Here is an 18,320-nt window from a genome sequence, read left to right as displayed (position 1 = left end):
CTTAAAATTTAAGAAAAGAGGGTATTTCCTAATATCTTTTATGAGGAGAGTTTTACAGCTACCAGAATCAAATGAAGAAACCATAAAAATAAAAGGAAGTTATAGGTTAATGTTTTGATGAAGTAAGGGTTGGACTCTTTTTCAAAATGCCTGCAAACTTAACCTGCTGGGAAATTAAGGAGTATTTCCAGGAGGGTGAATGAATTTTACTCATCAGATACCAACATGGATCAGCACAAACAGATTAACAAATGTGGTATGTCACATGAACAAGAGAAAAGAAAAACCATATCAGATCTCAACGACTGCAGAAAAAGCACTTGGCAAAATTCAGCACTATTTCACTATAAAAATTTATAACAAGAAACAGGGCACTACCTCAACATAATAAATTCCACATATAAAAACTATGCAGGTAATAGTGTTTCAAACAGTGTGTTTTAAATCTTCCCTTTAAGAGCAAGAACAAGATAATAATGTGTACTTATGATATATTTATCAAACATAATTCTGGTTGTCCCAGCCAATAAAACTAAGTAACAAAAATATATAGTCTAAATAAAAAGAGATTAAGGATAATTGTCTCTGAAACTCAAATGTTATAATATGTTTAAACCCTTAGATTTCATAGAAACCGTGAAATCAACAAACCTACCAGGGAAAATTCAGAATAGAATGCCACATATTAAAACACTAAATTTTTATATATTAATAATAAACTACATGAAAAATAAATTAGTAAAATTGTCCTAACTCATCAAAAACAATGAAATTCTCAGTCATAAATTTAACTACAGAAATTGAAAAGATATACATAACATCCTTAGTCATTAGGGAAATGCAATTCAAAACAACCCTGAGATACCACCTCACACCAGTCAGAATGGCTAAGATCAAAAACCCAGGTGATAGTAGATGCTGGCAAGGATGTGAAGAAAGAGGAACACTCTTCCATTGTTGGTGGGGTTGCAAGCTGGTACAACCACTCTGGAAATCAGTCTGGTGGTTCCTCAGAAAATTGGACATAGCACTACCTGAGGACCCAGCTATACCACTCCTGGGCATATACCCAGAAAATGCTCCAACATATAACAAGGACATATGCTCCACTATGTTTATAGCAGCCTTATTTATAATATCCAGAAGCTGTAAAGAACCCAGATGCCCTTCAACAGAGGAATGGATACAAAAAAATGTGGTACATTTACACAATGGAATATTACTCGGCTATTAAAAATAATGAATTTGAGAAATTCTTAGGTAAATGGATGGAACTAGAAAATATCATCCTGAGTGAAGTAACCCAATCACAAAAGAACACAGATGGTATTTACTTACTGATAAGCAGATATTAGCCCAAAAGTTTGAAACAACAAAGATTCAACTAACAGACCACATGAAGCTCATGAAGAAGGAAGAACAAGTATGGATGCCTAGGTCTTACTTAGAAGGAGTAACAAAATACTCAAGGGAGCAAATATGGAGACAAAGTGTGGGTCAGAAACTGAAGGGGAGGCTGTCTGGAGACCATTCCACCTGGGTATTCATCCCATGGGCAGTCACCAAAGATAGGCGCTGATATGGATGTCAGGAAGTGCATGCTGACAGGAGCCTGATAGGGCTGTCTCCTTAGAGGTCCTCCACAGTCTGACATACCCAGAGGCAGATACTCACAGCTATCCATTGATCTGATCAAAGGTTCCCAATGGAGAAGTTAGAGAGAAGACTGAAGGAGCTGGAAGGGTTGGTGGCCCCATGAGGACAGCAACAATACCAACCAGCCAGAGCTCCCCAGGGTCTAAACCACCAGCCTAGGAGCACATAGGGAGGGACACATGACTCCAGCTGTATATGTAGGGGATGATGGCCTTGTTGGGCATAGGTGGGAGAGGAGATCTTTGGTCCTATGAAGGCTGAACACTGAGTGGGGGGGGGGGGGGATCTGAGGTGGGAAGGTGGGAGTGGGGAGGTAGGTGGTGGCACGCCCTCATAGAAGCAGGAGGAGGGAGAATGGGATAAGGAGCTTCTTGGTGGGGGGGGGAATGGGGTAAGGGGATAAAATTTGAAATGTAAATATAATATCCAATTAAAAAAGAAGAAAAAAATAAAATAAAAGTTGTTAGAACCAACATCTTTAATAAAATGTCAGCCCTCTTAAAAAAATTATCTTGATACTAAAATTTGTTTTGAGAATTGTACATTGCAGAATATACAGCCTTGGTGTATCTACTCATCAAGCAAGCTGAGCAGACCTGCTCAAACCTCTAATGTCCTGGAATTCCATCTGGATGCAGTGAAGACACAGTGTCAGAGGCTTATCAATTTACTCTTCCTCCTGCCCCTCTTCTAATAGCTCAATGCCTGTAATCAGCTTGAAAAAGTTAATGAAGAGTCAGCATCCCTATGCCCTGGGCTTGGGGACTAAGGTGGTTAATGTTGGGCTGTCTTTCTAGAGAAAGTAGTGGTTCTGTTGGAACAGGGAGGATTAGCTAGGATTTATTTCATAGCCATAACCTAGTGGTAGAAATCTGTATAATTGTTATCAAGATGAAGTTATAATTCCTTAAATGGTACAAAATTTTCTTTGATTTCAAATTTAAGGTTTCCATTGGTACAAGCTTCTTATTGATATAAAAGTGAGATGAATATTGTTACTCTCATAGGCATTGTGCCTGTATAACACATTTAGGAATACAAGGCTTAGACCCAATCCTTCTTTAACTTTTTTAAAATAGATTTGAGATGGTTAGCCTGTGAGTTAAGGGACTATAGAAAATTCATGGCTTGGAGTTTATTGTTAGGGTGTTTTCTATGTTTTATTTAGAAGTAGCTGAGTGGAGTTAACAGACAACAGTCCAGAATACCTTACATGGATAGTTGGTTTTCAAAACATCAGAAGTCCACAGAATTGACGTTACGAACATTTCTGTATTAATGTTCATTTTGATTAGAGACCTGTCTGCTCCTGACAGCTTCCTGTATTGAATTCTAAGAAGAAACTGAGCATCTTTGGAGTTACTCCAGTTGTGGTGAGACAACCACTAGGCAAGAATTGCCTCTTTCCATCTACAGACAAATTACTGTCCAGAAAAGGACACACTTGCAGAACAGTCGACTGATTATATCTGCCTAGACAGAGTAATCAGCTTTTAATAATTCTGCATCACTATGGTCTGTCAGATGATCCCAGGCCAGAAGGCTGAAGATCAGATGCTCCAACATTTTGTAGTATAGGCACTTTTCAGGTGTTCAGTGGTCTCTATAAATTGGCTAAATTTTAGAAGCTATGCTTTGTGCTTCCCATAATTTCAGTTAACTCAGTCATTCTGGATTTCTGATGGGGTTGAAAACATATAATCTCATAGCCACTCCTGGCTATTTACTTTGAGAGAAAAGATTTGAGTAGATGGTTTTCAGCTGACATTCATTCTAAAGCCAAGAAAAAAGCCAGGTTCAGAACTAAGTGTTTTAATTAGGAGACATGACAGAGGTTCTGGTTAGTCAACAAAATGATGGACTGGGTATTAGGACTATCTTGTACCTCACTGGTACAAATTGGTATAATTATGCTCTAATTGTATTTTTGAGAGAAAAGTTTTGTTTTAACAGGAAGGGTGATATGTAGTAGGAGCTAAGGTGAGAGGAAGAGAAGGAGTAAAGAGAGTAGAAGAAGGAGAGGAGAAGCTAGGTGATGAGAGAGGGGAAGAGAGAGAAGGGGGGGCATGGAGGCAGATGTTCACGTGGTCTCCATGATGGTCTCCACCAGTCAAAGACAGGTGATATATCTAGGTTGGGTATTGGGTTACACTTCTGATTGAGCATTACCAAACTTCTAAAGCCTTTGATTAACATTTTAAAAAAAAAATTGTATAAAAGCAAAAAGGAAAAGGGGGCTTGGAATAGGGGTTTCTAGGGAGGGGAATTTGGGAAAGGGGATGGCATCTGAAATGTAAATAAAATATCCAATAAAAAAAGATATACATAGAAGTTTAGAGAACACTGATGCAAGAAACTACAAACAATACAACTAAATAAATCAACTTTCCTTTTTTATGGCTTAGAATGACATTTGTTAAATATATATACTATGTGAAGGTATCTAATAATTCTTATCAAAATTCATAGGACTGGTTTTATAGAAATAAACAGATCAATTCTAATATTCAGGTGGAACAAGGAAATACCATGAATATTCCAATCTTGGCTGATAAGAAGAACAAAACTGGAGATCTCCATTCATAATTTTAAAAGCATGTCAGAAAACTATATTACTAAAAACATATCATAATGCCATAAACAAAGGCATAAATACATAGAATAGAATAGATATTCCAGAAATAGACTCATATACATGTAGTCAACTGGTCTGTAATATTCAGAAATATGTCACAGGGAAAGAATAGTCTCTTCAGCAATTGGTACCTGAAATCTTGTACCTATCCTTATAGAAGAAATCAGTTCATTATCTTAAATAGTACGTAATAAAATCATGTTAAATGAATTAAAGACTTAAATATTGTCAGGAGCCATAATGGGACAAGCTAATAATTAGCAGGTGATCATCCTGAAATGTTTGCCTTGGATTATTATATAATCCATGACAAGTGAGCCCTTATCCAACAAAGCTGTAAGGGACTTATTTAAGGAAAGATTCCTGCTATTAATATGTTTTTCCTATTATTATTATTAAACATATTGTAACAAACACTAAGCAATAGCACATCCCTTGGAGCAGATCTCTGCAGATCCACAAAGCTGTACTGTCTTGTAGTGATGCTATATAGACAAATAGATGACTTCTTAAGTCTTAATGATGATCACATAAGAATTCCTAAAATTATATCAATGATTATTAAGCTCTTTTATAGTGGGACTGCTATTAGGTCCCTTTCTGATAGTCAAAACTGCAATGAGAACTCTGCCAGTCTCCCAAGTGTCATCAGTTAGTTGCCCTTAGATAGTAACCAGACTTTCTACTGCTGAGAGCACATTCCAAAAGATTGTAAAACAATTAACCAAAGGTCACTAAAAGGGAACTCATGATTTATTATAGATACTAGGACAGAAGGGAAAACATTGCCTGGGTTGATCTATATAAAACTTCACTAATTTCTTAGTTATAGTTTTAAACTTTCAGTGAACCTGCGGAGCTAGACAGGTGATGGATGTTTAGCCAGATAATTACTCCTAATGAATATGCATGTAAACATTCTCTGCTGTAAACTTCTATTTCAATTTATGATTTTATTTTTGGTGTGAACTTGTGATGAATTTTGTAACATGTGACCATGTACTCTGAAAGATGCATAAATACTGAAGACAAAGAGAGTGGTACTCGTAGTAGTTGTAATAGAATAGTTGTAGACGTAGATGTTCCTTAGGAGCCATTCATCCTTTCCTTTCCTTTTCTCCTGCTTGGAATTCCTTTCCTTTTATTTACTTAGAATTTTTCCTTTGTTAGAATTTTTTCTTTTTCCCCATTTAGGACCTTTCCACTTTTCCCCTTAGATAGCTTTCATAGGAAACTTTTTACACTTAGTAATAAAGTCTATAGCAACTTCTTTAAGTGTCTTTTCTTCCTGTGATCTCAGACTAGCAGGCCCAGTTAGAGCCCAGCAGTTCCTGCTGAGAGAGTACAAAGGCTGTTTGCTCTCCTGTTAGGCTACAGGTGTTAATCACCTAAGCCTGCAGTCTTTTACCCTCAAAAGAAGTTTTTATGGTAGTACATGGCTATTTACCTAATCCTCTGATGTCTTTGTGTTAAGGTGCTGGTGCCAGAAATGGCTGTTTCTGGCCAGAAGATACCAGAGGGCAAGCCAGCTACAGTACTATAACCTAGGTCTTACACCCCTGCTGTTGCTCTTTCCATCCCTCTTGGCTGCCTCAAGAAGAACCAAGAAGAAAGAGGACTTCCCTTCACTCATGTCGGGGCTAGCCTCCTGGCAAAATATAAAATCAGAACTGAAAAGGGAAACATAACAACAGAAACTGAGGAAATTTAAAAAAAATCATCAGATCCTACTTAAAAAGCCTATACTCAACAAAACTGGAAAATCTGGATGAAATGCACAATTTCCTAGACAGATATCAGGTACCAAAGTTAAATCAGGATCAGATAAACCATTTAAATAGTCCTATACTCCTTAAAGAAATGCATCAGTCATTAAAAGTCTCCCCACTAAATAAAGCCCAGCACCAGATGATGACTTTAGTGCAGAATTTTATCAGACCTTCCAAGAAGACCTAATACTGAAAGATAAAATTTTAAATGGACTCCTGAACCCTATCCTTAAAGCAAAAGACATAAAACCTGTAAGTCAAACACTGTGGTACCTCAGTCCCAGGAAATTAGCTGACCATTAGAACAGAAGGCCCTAACTAAACAGCCCTGAGACAATTGGTGCCAGGATGCCATTAGCCCAAGATAAGCCTGACCCACTTTGAACCAGAGCTCATGATAGATAGAGTGTAGCTAGTCCGAAATAACCAATTATAAAGTGACTTGCCATCCATCTTAAGGGTTTGAGATCAAACGCATCTGTACCCCCCTCCTTCCCCCTCTTCCCTAACTCCACCTGGTTTGTGGAGTCTTCCTATATAAGCTGTAAGAACTCATTGCTGGGGTGCTGAATTCCTCTACCCCTGCATGGGCTAGTAGTGAAGGAGGCCCTAGCTAGCTAGTTTTGAGTAAACCTCTTGTGATTGCATCAAGCTGTGTTTCTCCTGAGTGATTTGGGATGCTTCTGCACTTCTCCAGGGATCATGAGGTCCTTTTCACTTGGGCTTTACAATACCAATTCTCTATAAACAGTTCCACAAAATAGAAACAGATGGACCACTAACCAATTTGTTCTATGAAGCCAGAATTATGCTCACACCTAAAACACACAAAGACCCAACAATGAAAGAGAACTTCAAACTAATCTCCCTATGAATATTGATAAAAAATACTAAAAAAAATTCTCACAAACCAAATCCAAGAACAAATCAAAACAATCATCCAACATTATCAAGTAGGCTTTATCCCAGGAATGTAGGAATGGTTCAATATTTGGAAATCCATCAACATAATCCACTGTATAAACAAACTCAAAAAAAAAAAAAAAAAAAACACATGATCATATCACTAGATGCTGAGAAAGCATTTTACAAAATTCAACACCCCTTTATGATAAAGTCTTGGAAAGAAAAAGAATTCAAGGCCCATACATAAACATAGTAAAAACAATGTATAGCAAACCAGTAGCCAACATCAAATTAAATGGAGAGAAACTTGAAGCAACCCCACTAAAATCAGGGACTAGATAAGAGTGCCCACTCTCTCTCTACCTATTCAAGATAGTACTCAAAGTCCTAGCCAGAACAGTTAGACAACAAAAGGAAGTCAAAGGGATACAAATAGGAAAGGAAGAAATCAAAATTTCACTATTTGCAGATGATATAATTGTATAATTAAATGACCCCAAAACTTCCACTAGAGAATTCCTAAACCTGATAAACAACTTCAGCTAAGTGGCTGGTTATAAAATCAACTCAAACAAACCAAATAGGCTGAGAAAAAAATTAGGGAAATGATATCCTTTACAATAGTCATAAATAATATAAAACACCTTGGTGTGAATCTAACCAAGAAAGTAAAATATTTGTATGACAAGAACTTCACGTCTCTGAAGAAAGAAATCGAAGAAGATCTCAGAAGACGGAAAGATCTCTCATGCTCGTGGATTGTCAGGATTAATATAGTAAAAATGGCTGTCTTGCCAAAAGCAATCTACAGATTCAGTGCAATCCCCATCAAAATTCCAAATCAATTCTTCATAGAGATAGAAAGAGCAATTTGTGAATTCATTTGGAATAACAAAAACCCAGGTGTGCCCTCCCACCCAGGCTTGAGCAGACCTGAAAGAGCTGTTTGCCACAGTAGACCAAAACAATAGGACCTAGGAGGCATTGCCTTGGTGACCTGCAGTCTGCTACCGGAGCTAGAAGAATGGACCACCTGCTGAGCTTGCCTTGACACCTCCTGGCTGCTATCCCCTCACCCAGCCTGGAAAGAGAAGAGACTCTGGGGGAGGGTCTTCCCCCTTTATATGTGAAAGCAAAATATTAAACTTCAGGCCTTGATCAGAATAAGGTGTCTTGGCCCCATGTTTTCTCCCGCCCTCCAAGCCCCTTTCATTCCCAGCCTTCCTTTCAGGTGAACCTGGTTCCCGTACCTATAAGTGGCTACACCCAGTATAGAACTATTCTCAACAATAAAAGAACTTCTGGGGGAATCACCATCCCTGACTTCAGGCTGCACTACAGAGCAATAATGATAAAACCTGCATGTGATTGGCACAGAGATAGGCAAGAATATCAGTGGAATGAAATTGAAGACCCAGAAATGAAGCCACATGGGATATTCACTTGATCTTTGACAAAGAAGCTAAAACTATTTGGTTAAAAAAAAAAAAAAAAGAATTTTCAACAAAAGGTACAGGTTGAATTGGAGGTCAGCATGTAGGAAAATGCAAATCAATTCATTCTTATCTCCTTGTACAAAACTCAAGTCCAAGTGGATCAAGAACCTCCATATAAAATTGTTTACACTGAAACTAATAGAAGAGAAAGTGGGGAAGAGCCTCAAACACATGTGTACAGGGGGAAAGTTTTTGAACAGAACACCAATGGCTTATGTTCTAAGATCAAGAATTGACAAATGGGACCTCATAAAATTGCAAAGCTTCTATAAGACAAAGTACACTGTCAATAGGACAAAACAGCAACCCACAGATTAGAAAAAGATTTTTATTAATCCTACCTCTGATAGAGAAATAATATCAAAAATATACAAGAAACTCGAGAAATTAGACTCCATACAACCAAATAACCCTATTAAAAATAGGCTACAAAGCTCAACAAAGAATTTTCAACTGAGGAATATCAAATAACTGAGAAGCACCGAAAGAAATGTTCAACATCTTTAGTCCTCAGGGGAATGCAAATCAAAACAACCCTGAGATTCCACCTCACACCAGTCAGAATGGTTAAGATTAAGAACTCAGATGACAGCAGATGCTGGTGAGGATGTGGAGAAAGAGGAGCACTCTTCCATTGTTGGTGGGATTGTAAGCTGGTACAACTACTCTGGAAATCAGTCTGGTGGTTCCTTAGAAAATTGAACATAGAATTACCCGTTGATCCAGTGATACCATTACTGGGCATATACCCAAAAGATGCTCCAACATATAACAAGGACACATGCTACACTATGTGCATAGCAGCCCTATTTATAATAGCCAGAAGCTGGAAAGAACCCAGATGTCCTTAAACAGAAGAATGGGTACAGAAAATGTGGTACATTTACACAATGGAGTACTACTCAGCTATTAAAAACAATGAATTCATGAAATTCTTAGGCAAATGGATGGAACTAGAAAATATCATCCTGAGTGAGGTAACCCAGTCACAAAAGAACACACATGTTATGTACTCATTGATAAGTGCACATTAGCCCAAAATCTCACGATACCAAAGATATACCTCACAGACCACATGAAGCTCATGAAGAAGAAAGACCAAAGTGTGGGTGTTTCAGTCCTTCTTAGAAGGAGTAACAAAATACTCACAGGAGAAAGTATGAGACAATGTGTGGGGCAGAAACTGGAGGAGGGACATCCAGGGGTTGCCCCATTTGGGGATCCAGCCCAGGTACAATCACCATAGGCAAACACTTTTGTGGATGTCCAGAACTGCATGCTTACAGGAGCCTGATAAATTTGTCTCTTGAGAGGCACTGCCAGAGCCTGACATATACAGAGGTGAAAGCTCACAGCTAACTATCAAACTGATCACAGGGTTCCCAATAGAGGTATTAAAGAGAAGACTGAAAGAGTTGAAGGGGCTTGCTGCTCCATGGGGAGAGCAATAATACCAACCATCCAGAGCTCCCAGGGTCTAAACAGCTAGCCTGGAAACACACATGGAGGGAACCATGGCTCCAGCTGTATATGTAGAGGAGGATAAACTGGTTGGGCATCAGTTCGAGAGGAGGTCCTTGGTCCCTCCAAGGGAGAAAACGCTGGATGCCCCAGTAAGAGGGAATTCAAGGGCGGGGATGTAGAACTGGGTGGATGATTGGGGGCATATCCTCATAAAATTAGGAGGAGGGAGAATGGGATAAGGGTTTGGGGGGGATGGAAAAAGGGGATAACATCTGAAATGTAGATAAATAAAGTATCCAATAACAACAACAACAACAAAAAAAACCAAAAAGAAAAACCAACAAACAAAGAAACAGAAAATGAAACTGGTGATCACAGTCAAACATTTGAGACTTTTTAGCAGCAATTTAACATTACCCATATTACTGGGATTCCTTATAATTTTCAAGGATAGGAGACTCTGGAAGAGGCTCATGGAACTATAAAACAGTATCTTCATAAAATAATAAAGAGGGAGATATATCCCTCTATACAAATTTATTTAAATCATATCTTTTGATTTTAAAATTTTTTAAAAATTTTGGATGCCAAGGAACTTTCTGCTGAGTGTCTATGGCACTATACAACTAGGCATACTTATGCATAGGTGAAATGGAAGGATCCACTACTGGCATAAGGCATGATACCGATCGGGTATTTAATATGGGGAAGAGGGCATGTTCGTGGTTTTCTCAGCATGATGCTGAAGGATCATCGTGGCTGCCAGAGCGAAGGGTAAGACATGCTGATGCCAGGACAAAGAATGATGCTGACATGTGAGCTTGCTGAGTGCCTTCACAATGGTGACTGGGAAGCTGTATTGGACATATGTTACTGACCCACCATTGCTTACTTATACCCCTGTTGGGACAAGCTGCCTTGCCTCGTGTTTTTAGACCTTGTGGAACAGAGAATCAAGGAGAGAAGTTATAATGACTCTTGTATTGTTCTTTTTTGTTTGTTTGTTTTTTTTGTTTTTTTTTTTTTTTTTTTGTTTTGTTTTTCGAGACAGGGTTTCTCTGTGTAGCCCTGGCTATCCTGGAACTCACTCTGTAGACCATGCTGGTCTTGAACTCAGAAATCCGCCTGCCTCTGCCTCCCAAGTGCTGGGATTAAAGGCATGTGCCACCACCACCCGGCTCTTGTATTGTTCTTAATACAGTTATTCGGACTCAATCATGGACTGGTTTAGAAATCAATCTAATATTGGAAATAACAGTCTTTATTTGGAAGGATGGATCTGGACCATTTTCAGAGACATATTTGGAAGTTAGCTGCAGTTCTCTGTGATATTATGTTAGCAAGAGGTAAATTTGGAACAGTATCTGGATTTCAAACAAGTGCTAGTACGTGTGTTATGGCTCTTTTAATTGTCAAATTAAAATCACTTTTGTTTCTTCTACAGTATTTAATGTAGGTTGCACTGATTGTACACCTACTAATTGTGTTTGTGTTTTGAAATCCAGCATGTCAGTTATGGAGGTCTATCAACTAGCTTTTGTTTTAGTGCCCTGAGTATTACAGAACCTTGGTATTCCAAAAATAGCTTGCAAGTACTAGAAGAAATGACACAAGCTTTAAGCAGAAGCAAGAGTGTAGTGAGCTTGATTATTGCTGGTATAACAACTTCAATTACATTAATTGCTAGCACCACTGCTTCTGCAATTGCTTTGACACAAGAAGTTAAGACAGCTACTTTTGTTAATCATTTAAAAAAAAATGTTACTAATGTGTTGTATATACACGAGGATTTAGACAAGCATTTGGAAAACCAGGTTGATGCTGTTTATCCTATTCAAATTCCTGGACTGAGGTTCAGAGTTTACGAGTAAGGAGCCATCTCAAGTGTCATGCCAAATACCATTAGATTCCTATTAGTTCTAAAATTTACAGTGGTAGTCACTATAATTAGGAAAATGTTTAAAGATACTTGCAGTATATTTGGCATAATTCTAACATCTCTCTGGATGTTTTAACTTTGCATAGTGAGCTTATGAATTCCAAGAATGCTGCTCTGCTGAGTGTTAATGCAGCAGATACTGCTGATAAAATTACCCATGGCCTGGGGTCAGTATTTCTATTTTGGTCAAGCTTCAAGAATGGCATACATAGCTTGATCATGCTAGCCATTTTTGTCCTGAGAAAACTTTTATTCCTGCCCATCATGTTAAAGCTTGTGTTTAGCAACTTCAATATGTTGGCAGCCAAAGTACATAGCTTGAACCTGAAAATAGACCCCCAGACAGAGTTATTAAATTAACAGGCTGGCAAGCCAAGGACGGGTAAGATCCTGCATAAAGCCTTACCAATCTATGACAGAAGCGCATTGCTTTAGATAATGTATATTCCTGAAGGGTAAGGAAAGCATTCTTGTCAGATCAACCTAAGACAGCCTCAGTCTTATTAATGAAATAAAAAAGAGGGAGAAGCAGAGAGCCTTTCGGGGTGCTTGGCAAGAATCTGACATGGGGCAAGGACAAAGAAATAGGCTGCTTGGCAGAAATATGACATTGGTCAAGATCAAGAACAAGGAAGTGGGCTTCAGGCAGGAATCTGACATTAGGCTAGAACAAAAAAATAAATTCTGGCAGGAATCTCAATTTTAGGCTAGAACAAGGAAGTAGGCTTCAGACATGAAAAGGACTTTGGGCTAGGACAGGGAAGTTGGCGCAGATATTTTGGTTATCCTGATAAGCCTTTAGAAACAATGATCACGGGAGTGTTCATGAAATTGTGTTTATTGCCTTGCTTGTTCTTTGACTATTTGTGTTTATTGTCTTGCTTGTTCCTGGACTATTTGCATCTATATTATTGCTAGACCCTCATCCTAGAACTGACCTTAATACATGCATGTAATTAAAATGGTATAAAAGCAAAAGGGAGGAGTGGGGATGGAATAGGGCATTCTAGGGAGGGAAAATGGGGAAAGGGGATGACATCTGAAATGTAAATAAATAAAATATCAAAAAAGAAATAATATCTGCTAAATGGTAAATATTAAATAGTAGCACTGCAAAACAAGACTTAAATGTAATAGTCTAAATAATGCTCCCACCCCTAGGGAACCATATGGGAAAAATTTTGAGACATTTGTTTTGGCAATAATTGCATGAGTTTGACAACAAAAAGCACAGGCAACAGGAACCTGAACCAGAGAAGTGGGACCATATCAGAGTCCAAAGCTCAGCAATGCCAAGGTAACTATCAGTGGAGCTCAGTGTCATGTGCAGAGTAGTGAGTACACAGATCATTTGTCTGATATAATTTCCAAGATATTCAATAAGCTGCTTTAACTCACTACTGAAATAAGTAAGTAGAGGAATAAGTGCTACAAACATTTAAAAATAATGTCCAATGGCATGACTTAAAATAGAATAATGATCTAAATAAAACATCTTCAAAGAAGATGTGTACAGCTCAGTGTACAGAGATAGCTATGCATGGGGACTGATCAGGAGGAAATGGAAAGTATAGTACAATGGGGAATCTGTTGCTTTGTGCCTGCCAGGGTGGTGATTGACAAAAGCAAAAGGCTTTGGAGAAATTGGAGCCATGATATGCTGTTGGTGGAAAGTAAACATAGCAAACCAAACTGTTATGAGCAAGGTTATTGATATTACTCTAGATATTTTAAATACTACTTCTATATAACCCAGAAATGCAATTTCTGCATATGAACTTGGTTCTGGCAAGACATTGACAGTCCTAGGTCTAGTGCAGAACTCATCTCAAGACTAAAGGTATGAAAACAACGTGGGAGGCTGCAGGCAGATAGATAGAGAAGGAGAGTGTAACACCCCCTTTGCATACATATAAGATGAAACATTTCAGCCTTGTAAAATTATGAAGTAGAAATCTTTATAATATGTAATGACAGAAGATAAAATTTGAGGTGTTGTGCCAAGTAAGAGAAACTGCATTCCTTATGCACTGGTGCTAGGAGTGTTAAACGATTAACCTGCTAGAAAACAGCTTAGCTTAACTTACTGTTACTGTAAAAATAAACAGGTGCTAACATTGACATAGTCCAGCAATCTAACCCCTGAGTATTTGTTCCAGAGAAATACTCACTCACATGTGAATAACAAATGTATAAGTGTATTTACAATAACTCTTTTTTAAAATAAGAATAAATATAAACAACCAAGGTGAATGGTTAAGCTGTAGTACTTCTTACCTTAAAACTACTCAGGAATAAAAAATAATAAACTTCCTTGCATACAACAGCCTGAATTAATAACTGAAGTAGGCTGGATGAAAAAATAAACTTCTTTAAAAGTTACAAAAATCTCTTATGTATTCACATTTATTCTTTTGCTGTTTTAAAACAGTGACTCATCTACCTATAGTTCCATATCCATTTTGTTGTTGCTGTTGTTTCAAAATGCCAGCCCATCAAGCCTAAAACAGGCTTGAATTCATAATAATTATCCAGCCTCAGCCTGAGAGTGCTGGGATTACAGGTGTGAACCATAATGCCAAACACATTCTTGAAATGAAAAACTAAATGTATAAAAGGTTCAGGCCTAGTGTCATGAAACCTTAGTTCCAGCTACTTGGGAGGATGAGGTAAGAGGATTACATATTGAAGGCCTACCTTGACTAACAGAGTACATTTAAGGCCAACTTGGGCAATTCCATGAGAACCTGTCTCAAAATTAAAATATTATAGTTTGGAATATAGCTGGGATAGAGTACATTCCTAGTAAAGGATAGGCTCTATTTTTCTTTTAATTTTAACACGAGAGAGGTATATATTTCTATTTCTCTGTCTGTCTGTCATCTATATATCTATCAATCATCTATCTATCGCATATGTATTTGTGGAGAGAACAGATTAAAAGAGTTATGAACATTAGTTTAAGGGTTGGAGAGATGAGACAGCCATTGAAATCTAGACTCCAAAATCAGACAGCAAGAATAGCAGTTTGAGGTTGGAAGAAGTAGGAATGGTTGGAGAAGAGAAACAAACAGAGAAGAGAAACAGGAAAGTGAGACCCTTGAGATGGCTATCTCTAAGATGTGAATATTGATACTCTACTGCAACTGTTTTTACTTATGTTATACACAATTAGAAATATTTTGTAATGATACATAGGATCTCTGCATCATGTACATCATGTGAGTCTTTGGTCACATTTAAAAAATGTCAAAATAAAAGGCTTTGATAGTGCATGGCTAGGCTCTAAGAACTTGGGAGACTGAGTTACAAAGAATAACATGAATTTGGGGCCAGCCACTGGTGCACAATGAATCTCAGTCATACAATCCCCCCAAATAATTAATTCATAGTTAATTAATCAAGCTTAATTTTTAAAAGGAGAAGCCTTAGAGAATATTTGGTATAGAACATTCAAATTCTAGGCGTTGTTCAAGAGCACATTATAAAATAATTTTCAGTCATTCTATCTGGACCCTCCTTGTTTTTTAGTTTCTGTGGGTCTGTGAATCTAAATGTTTTCCTGCAAACCTTGATCCTCTTTTATGTCCTCATATAGAAGTTACTCACCTCCAAATAGAGCTCTTAGCAAAATCTTTGTGTATAAAGCTGTGAAATAGGCTCCAGATCATCAGAACATCACTGCTCTGTGAAGGGTTTCTCCACAGTTGCCAAAGTGTACATTAACTACAGATCACATGCAGAATTTGCTAGTTTCTTTATTTAAAACACTCAATAATGATAATTTAAAAGGATGTTTCTAAATGTGGAACTATTCAGTTAATAGGCATGCTAAAGTCTTCCTTTTCTAAAATTATATATTTTGGAAAGTATAACCAAATCCAGACAAATGAGTATTATTTTTAAAAAACTACTGGAACATTAAAACTTGAGAGAATCTTTAGAAAATATATACCCTGTAAAGACTCAGGCCTATGAGGAAAGGCCTTTCACCATGATGTCTTTGATTCAGACAGCTCATAAGTTAAGCTTGAATTCTGTTTTCATTCCTGGTACTGAGTTGATCTTGCTTTTTCATACTTAGTATTAATAGAAGCATCCATATTTCTCTAACCCAGGATATAGGATCTAATTTTACAAATGAAAACAACCAAACAACCACATTCTGAAGAAAAGATCAAAATGATACTAATGACACAGTTGACCCATTCTGCCTTGTCTTTACCTGAGTAGCAGCCAGTGTGTCTCCAGAATCCCCTCGGCTGACCAGAGCATCCTTTTCACCCAGCCATGCTTCCTCTTCCTCTGCATTCTCCATGAATTGAAGATACTGAAGAGACTCCTCCAAATGCAACCCTCTGTAATGAGGCAGTTAGCACAACAGGAATAGAAACAAATAGGCAAATTGTGGCATAATTCCACCCTGGTAAACCACTGGTTCTCAAGACAGCCACAGTTTAATGAGGTAAGACAACAATTTATTTGCCTATTGGTCAGTATTGCTGATCCTCTGTGACACCCAAGAGACTTGTGTCCTTAAAGTTTATCATAAAATAGCACTAGAAACTTTGATGAATGAAGGAAATCCCACCCAAACAAAAGTCTGAGGCTTGTAGTCTCCATAGTGAGGCAGTGGCTGCCTGTGTCAATCATTACCTGTCCTCTTATATGAAGAAAACACTGCAATTCCAGAAAAAATGTTTTAAATATATATTTATTTTTAATTTGTTGGTATGTATCTATGACTGAGTGTCACCTCTGGACTGGTGATCCAAGATGCTATAAGAAAGTAGTCTGAGTAAGCCATGGGGAGCAAGCTAGTAAGCAACATCCTTAGATGGACTCTACATCAGGTCTTGACTCTAGGCTCCTGCCTTGTTTGAATTCCTGCTTGGACTTCCCTTAGTAATGGACTGTGATGTGGTAATATAAGCCAAAATAAACTCCACTCCAAGTCACTGTTTGTCTTGTTTTATGAGAGCCTTAGAAATCCTACCTAAGACGCTAGGAATGTCCACCATGTGTATGCTGGTGACTGTAGAGGCCATAACATGGCACTAGTCCCCTAGAACTAAAATTAGAGGTGGTTGTCAGGTACCCGGTCTGGGTACTTGGACCTGAACTTGGGTTGTTTGCAAGACCATCAAGTGTTCTTAATTACTGAGCCATCTCTCTAGTCCTGGTAAACTCTCCCTTATTCCCTAGAAAGAACAGTCTGTCTATGGCCACTAGGAGAACAGTTCATGAAGAACTTGGTTTTTGAGTGGGAATTAATAAGTTGGAAATGATAGTCAGGGTCTGCAGTCAATGCTGAGTCGGCACAGAAGCATTCTACCACCCCTGCTCCCCCTTCCCCTGAACATCAGCCTACTGCTCCAAATGCAGGAGCTTCAACGAAATTTCTGTTGTCCAACTCACCGGGTCTTTGCCAACTCTTTGAGCTTTTCCCAGTGTTGGACAAACTGAGCCAGCCGCTCCTGGATCTCCTCTTTCCCTATAGCAGCCTTATCTCTCAGGCTTTCGGCTGTATCCAGCACATTCTGAAGAACAAATTATATCATTCCACAATCTCATCCTCTCAGTCAGTCATAACCCATGGCAAAGGATGTAAGTCTTTCTTAATGTCAGATTATTCATGTGCTTTTGTGACTTGAGGTGGTCTTTGTATACTGGAAATATGAAAAAAGCTATACCAATACCTACTATGCTAATCTTTTCCAGATATTTTTGATAAACATCTCCAAAACCTAGTAGGATATTCCCTTTGTTCTGTTTTATTGATTATTCATGATCACAAGGGTCTGTACTGCCATAATCAGACCCAAAGTTGTCTTTTCCAGAAATCTCAACCCATATATCATTTGCTGATGACTGTCCATCAGTGCTAGAAATAATCCTTCAAGGAAAGATGTTGGCATTCTCTCTAGAACCTCCTATTCAGAGGGCACAAAATATGCATGAGAAGAATTGCCATGAACTGTATTGAGAAGTAGCTATCTCTGATCACTGTTTTTGCATTTTCCAGTATTGATTTATCTAACTATGATGTGAAGAACTGCTTTTAAGTGATTTCTGTTCCTTTAGGTCTGGCATTCAATACCTACCTGGACAGCAGGTTCATGTGCTACCAGCTCCCCCTCTAGGCGTTTGTGTTTTTTCAGTAAGTTCTGAACACTCTGAAGATCCCTCCCATAGTCCTGAGAGCTCACTCGCAACAACTTCTCCCTGAGACCCAAGACAAAAGTGGGAAAATCAAAGGTTAGATATATCTGAGATGAACAATAGCTTTCTATGTGTGTGCGTGGTGAAAGCTGGTGGATTCCGATGAATTCTTGGACTGTGCTGCCTAGTTTTATGTCAACTTCATACAAACTAGAGTTATTGGGAAGAGCAAAATTCAATTGTGAAAATGCCTCCAAAGCAATGACCTGTGGGCAAGCCTGTGGTGCATTTTC

At 38.2% G+C, this 18,320-nt stretch overlaps 1 protein-coding gene across 1 annotated transcript in view; it reads right to left on the bottom strand.

Moving 5' to 3' along the window:
- Nucleotides 1-18,320, bottom strand: part of Spta1 (spectrin alpha, erythrocytic 1) — an 82,155-nt gene that overhangs the window by 17,539 nt on the left and 46,296 nt on the right. Inside the window, exons 37-39 of the mRNA XM_034520247.2 lie at nt 17,970-18,090; nt 17,284-17,405; nt 16,091-16,223 (exon numbers count right to left, since the gene is read on the bottom strand). Coding sequence (XP_034376138.1) covers nt 16,091-16,223; nt 17,284-17,405; nt 17,970-18,090 — 376 coding nt within the window. The remainder of the gene's footprint in view (nt 1-16,090; nt 16,224-17,283; nt 17,406-17,969; nt 18,091-18,320) is intronic.

Source organism: Arvicanthis niloticus, chromosome 16, assembly GCF_011762505.2.
Source record: "Arvicanthis niloticus isolate mArvNil1 chromosome 16, mArvNil1.pat.X, whole genome shotgun sequence".
Lineage (NCBI taxonomy): Eukaryota > Metazoa > Chordata > Mammalia > Rodentia > Muridae > Arvicanthis > Arvicanthis niloticus.
This window is presented reverse-complemented; position numbering and strand designations above follow the sequence as displayed.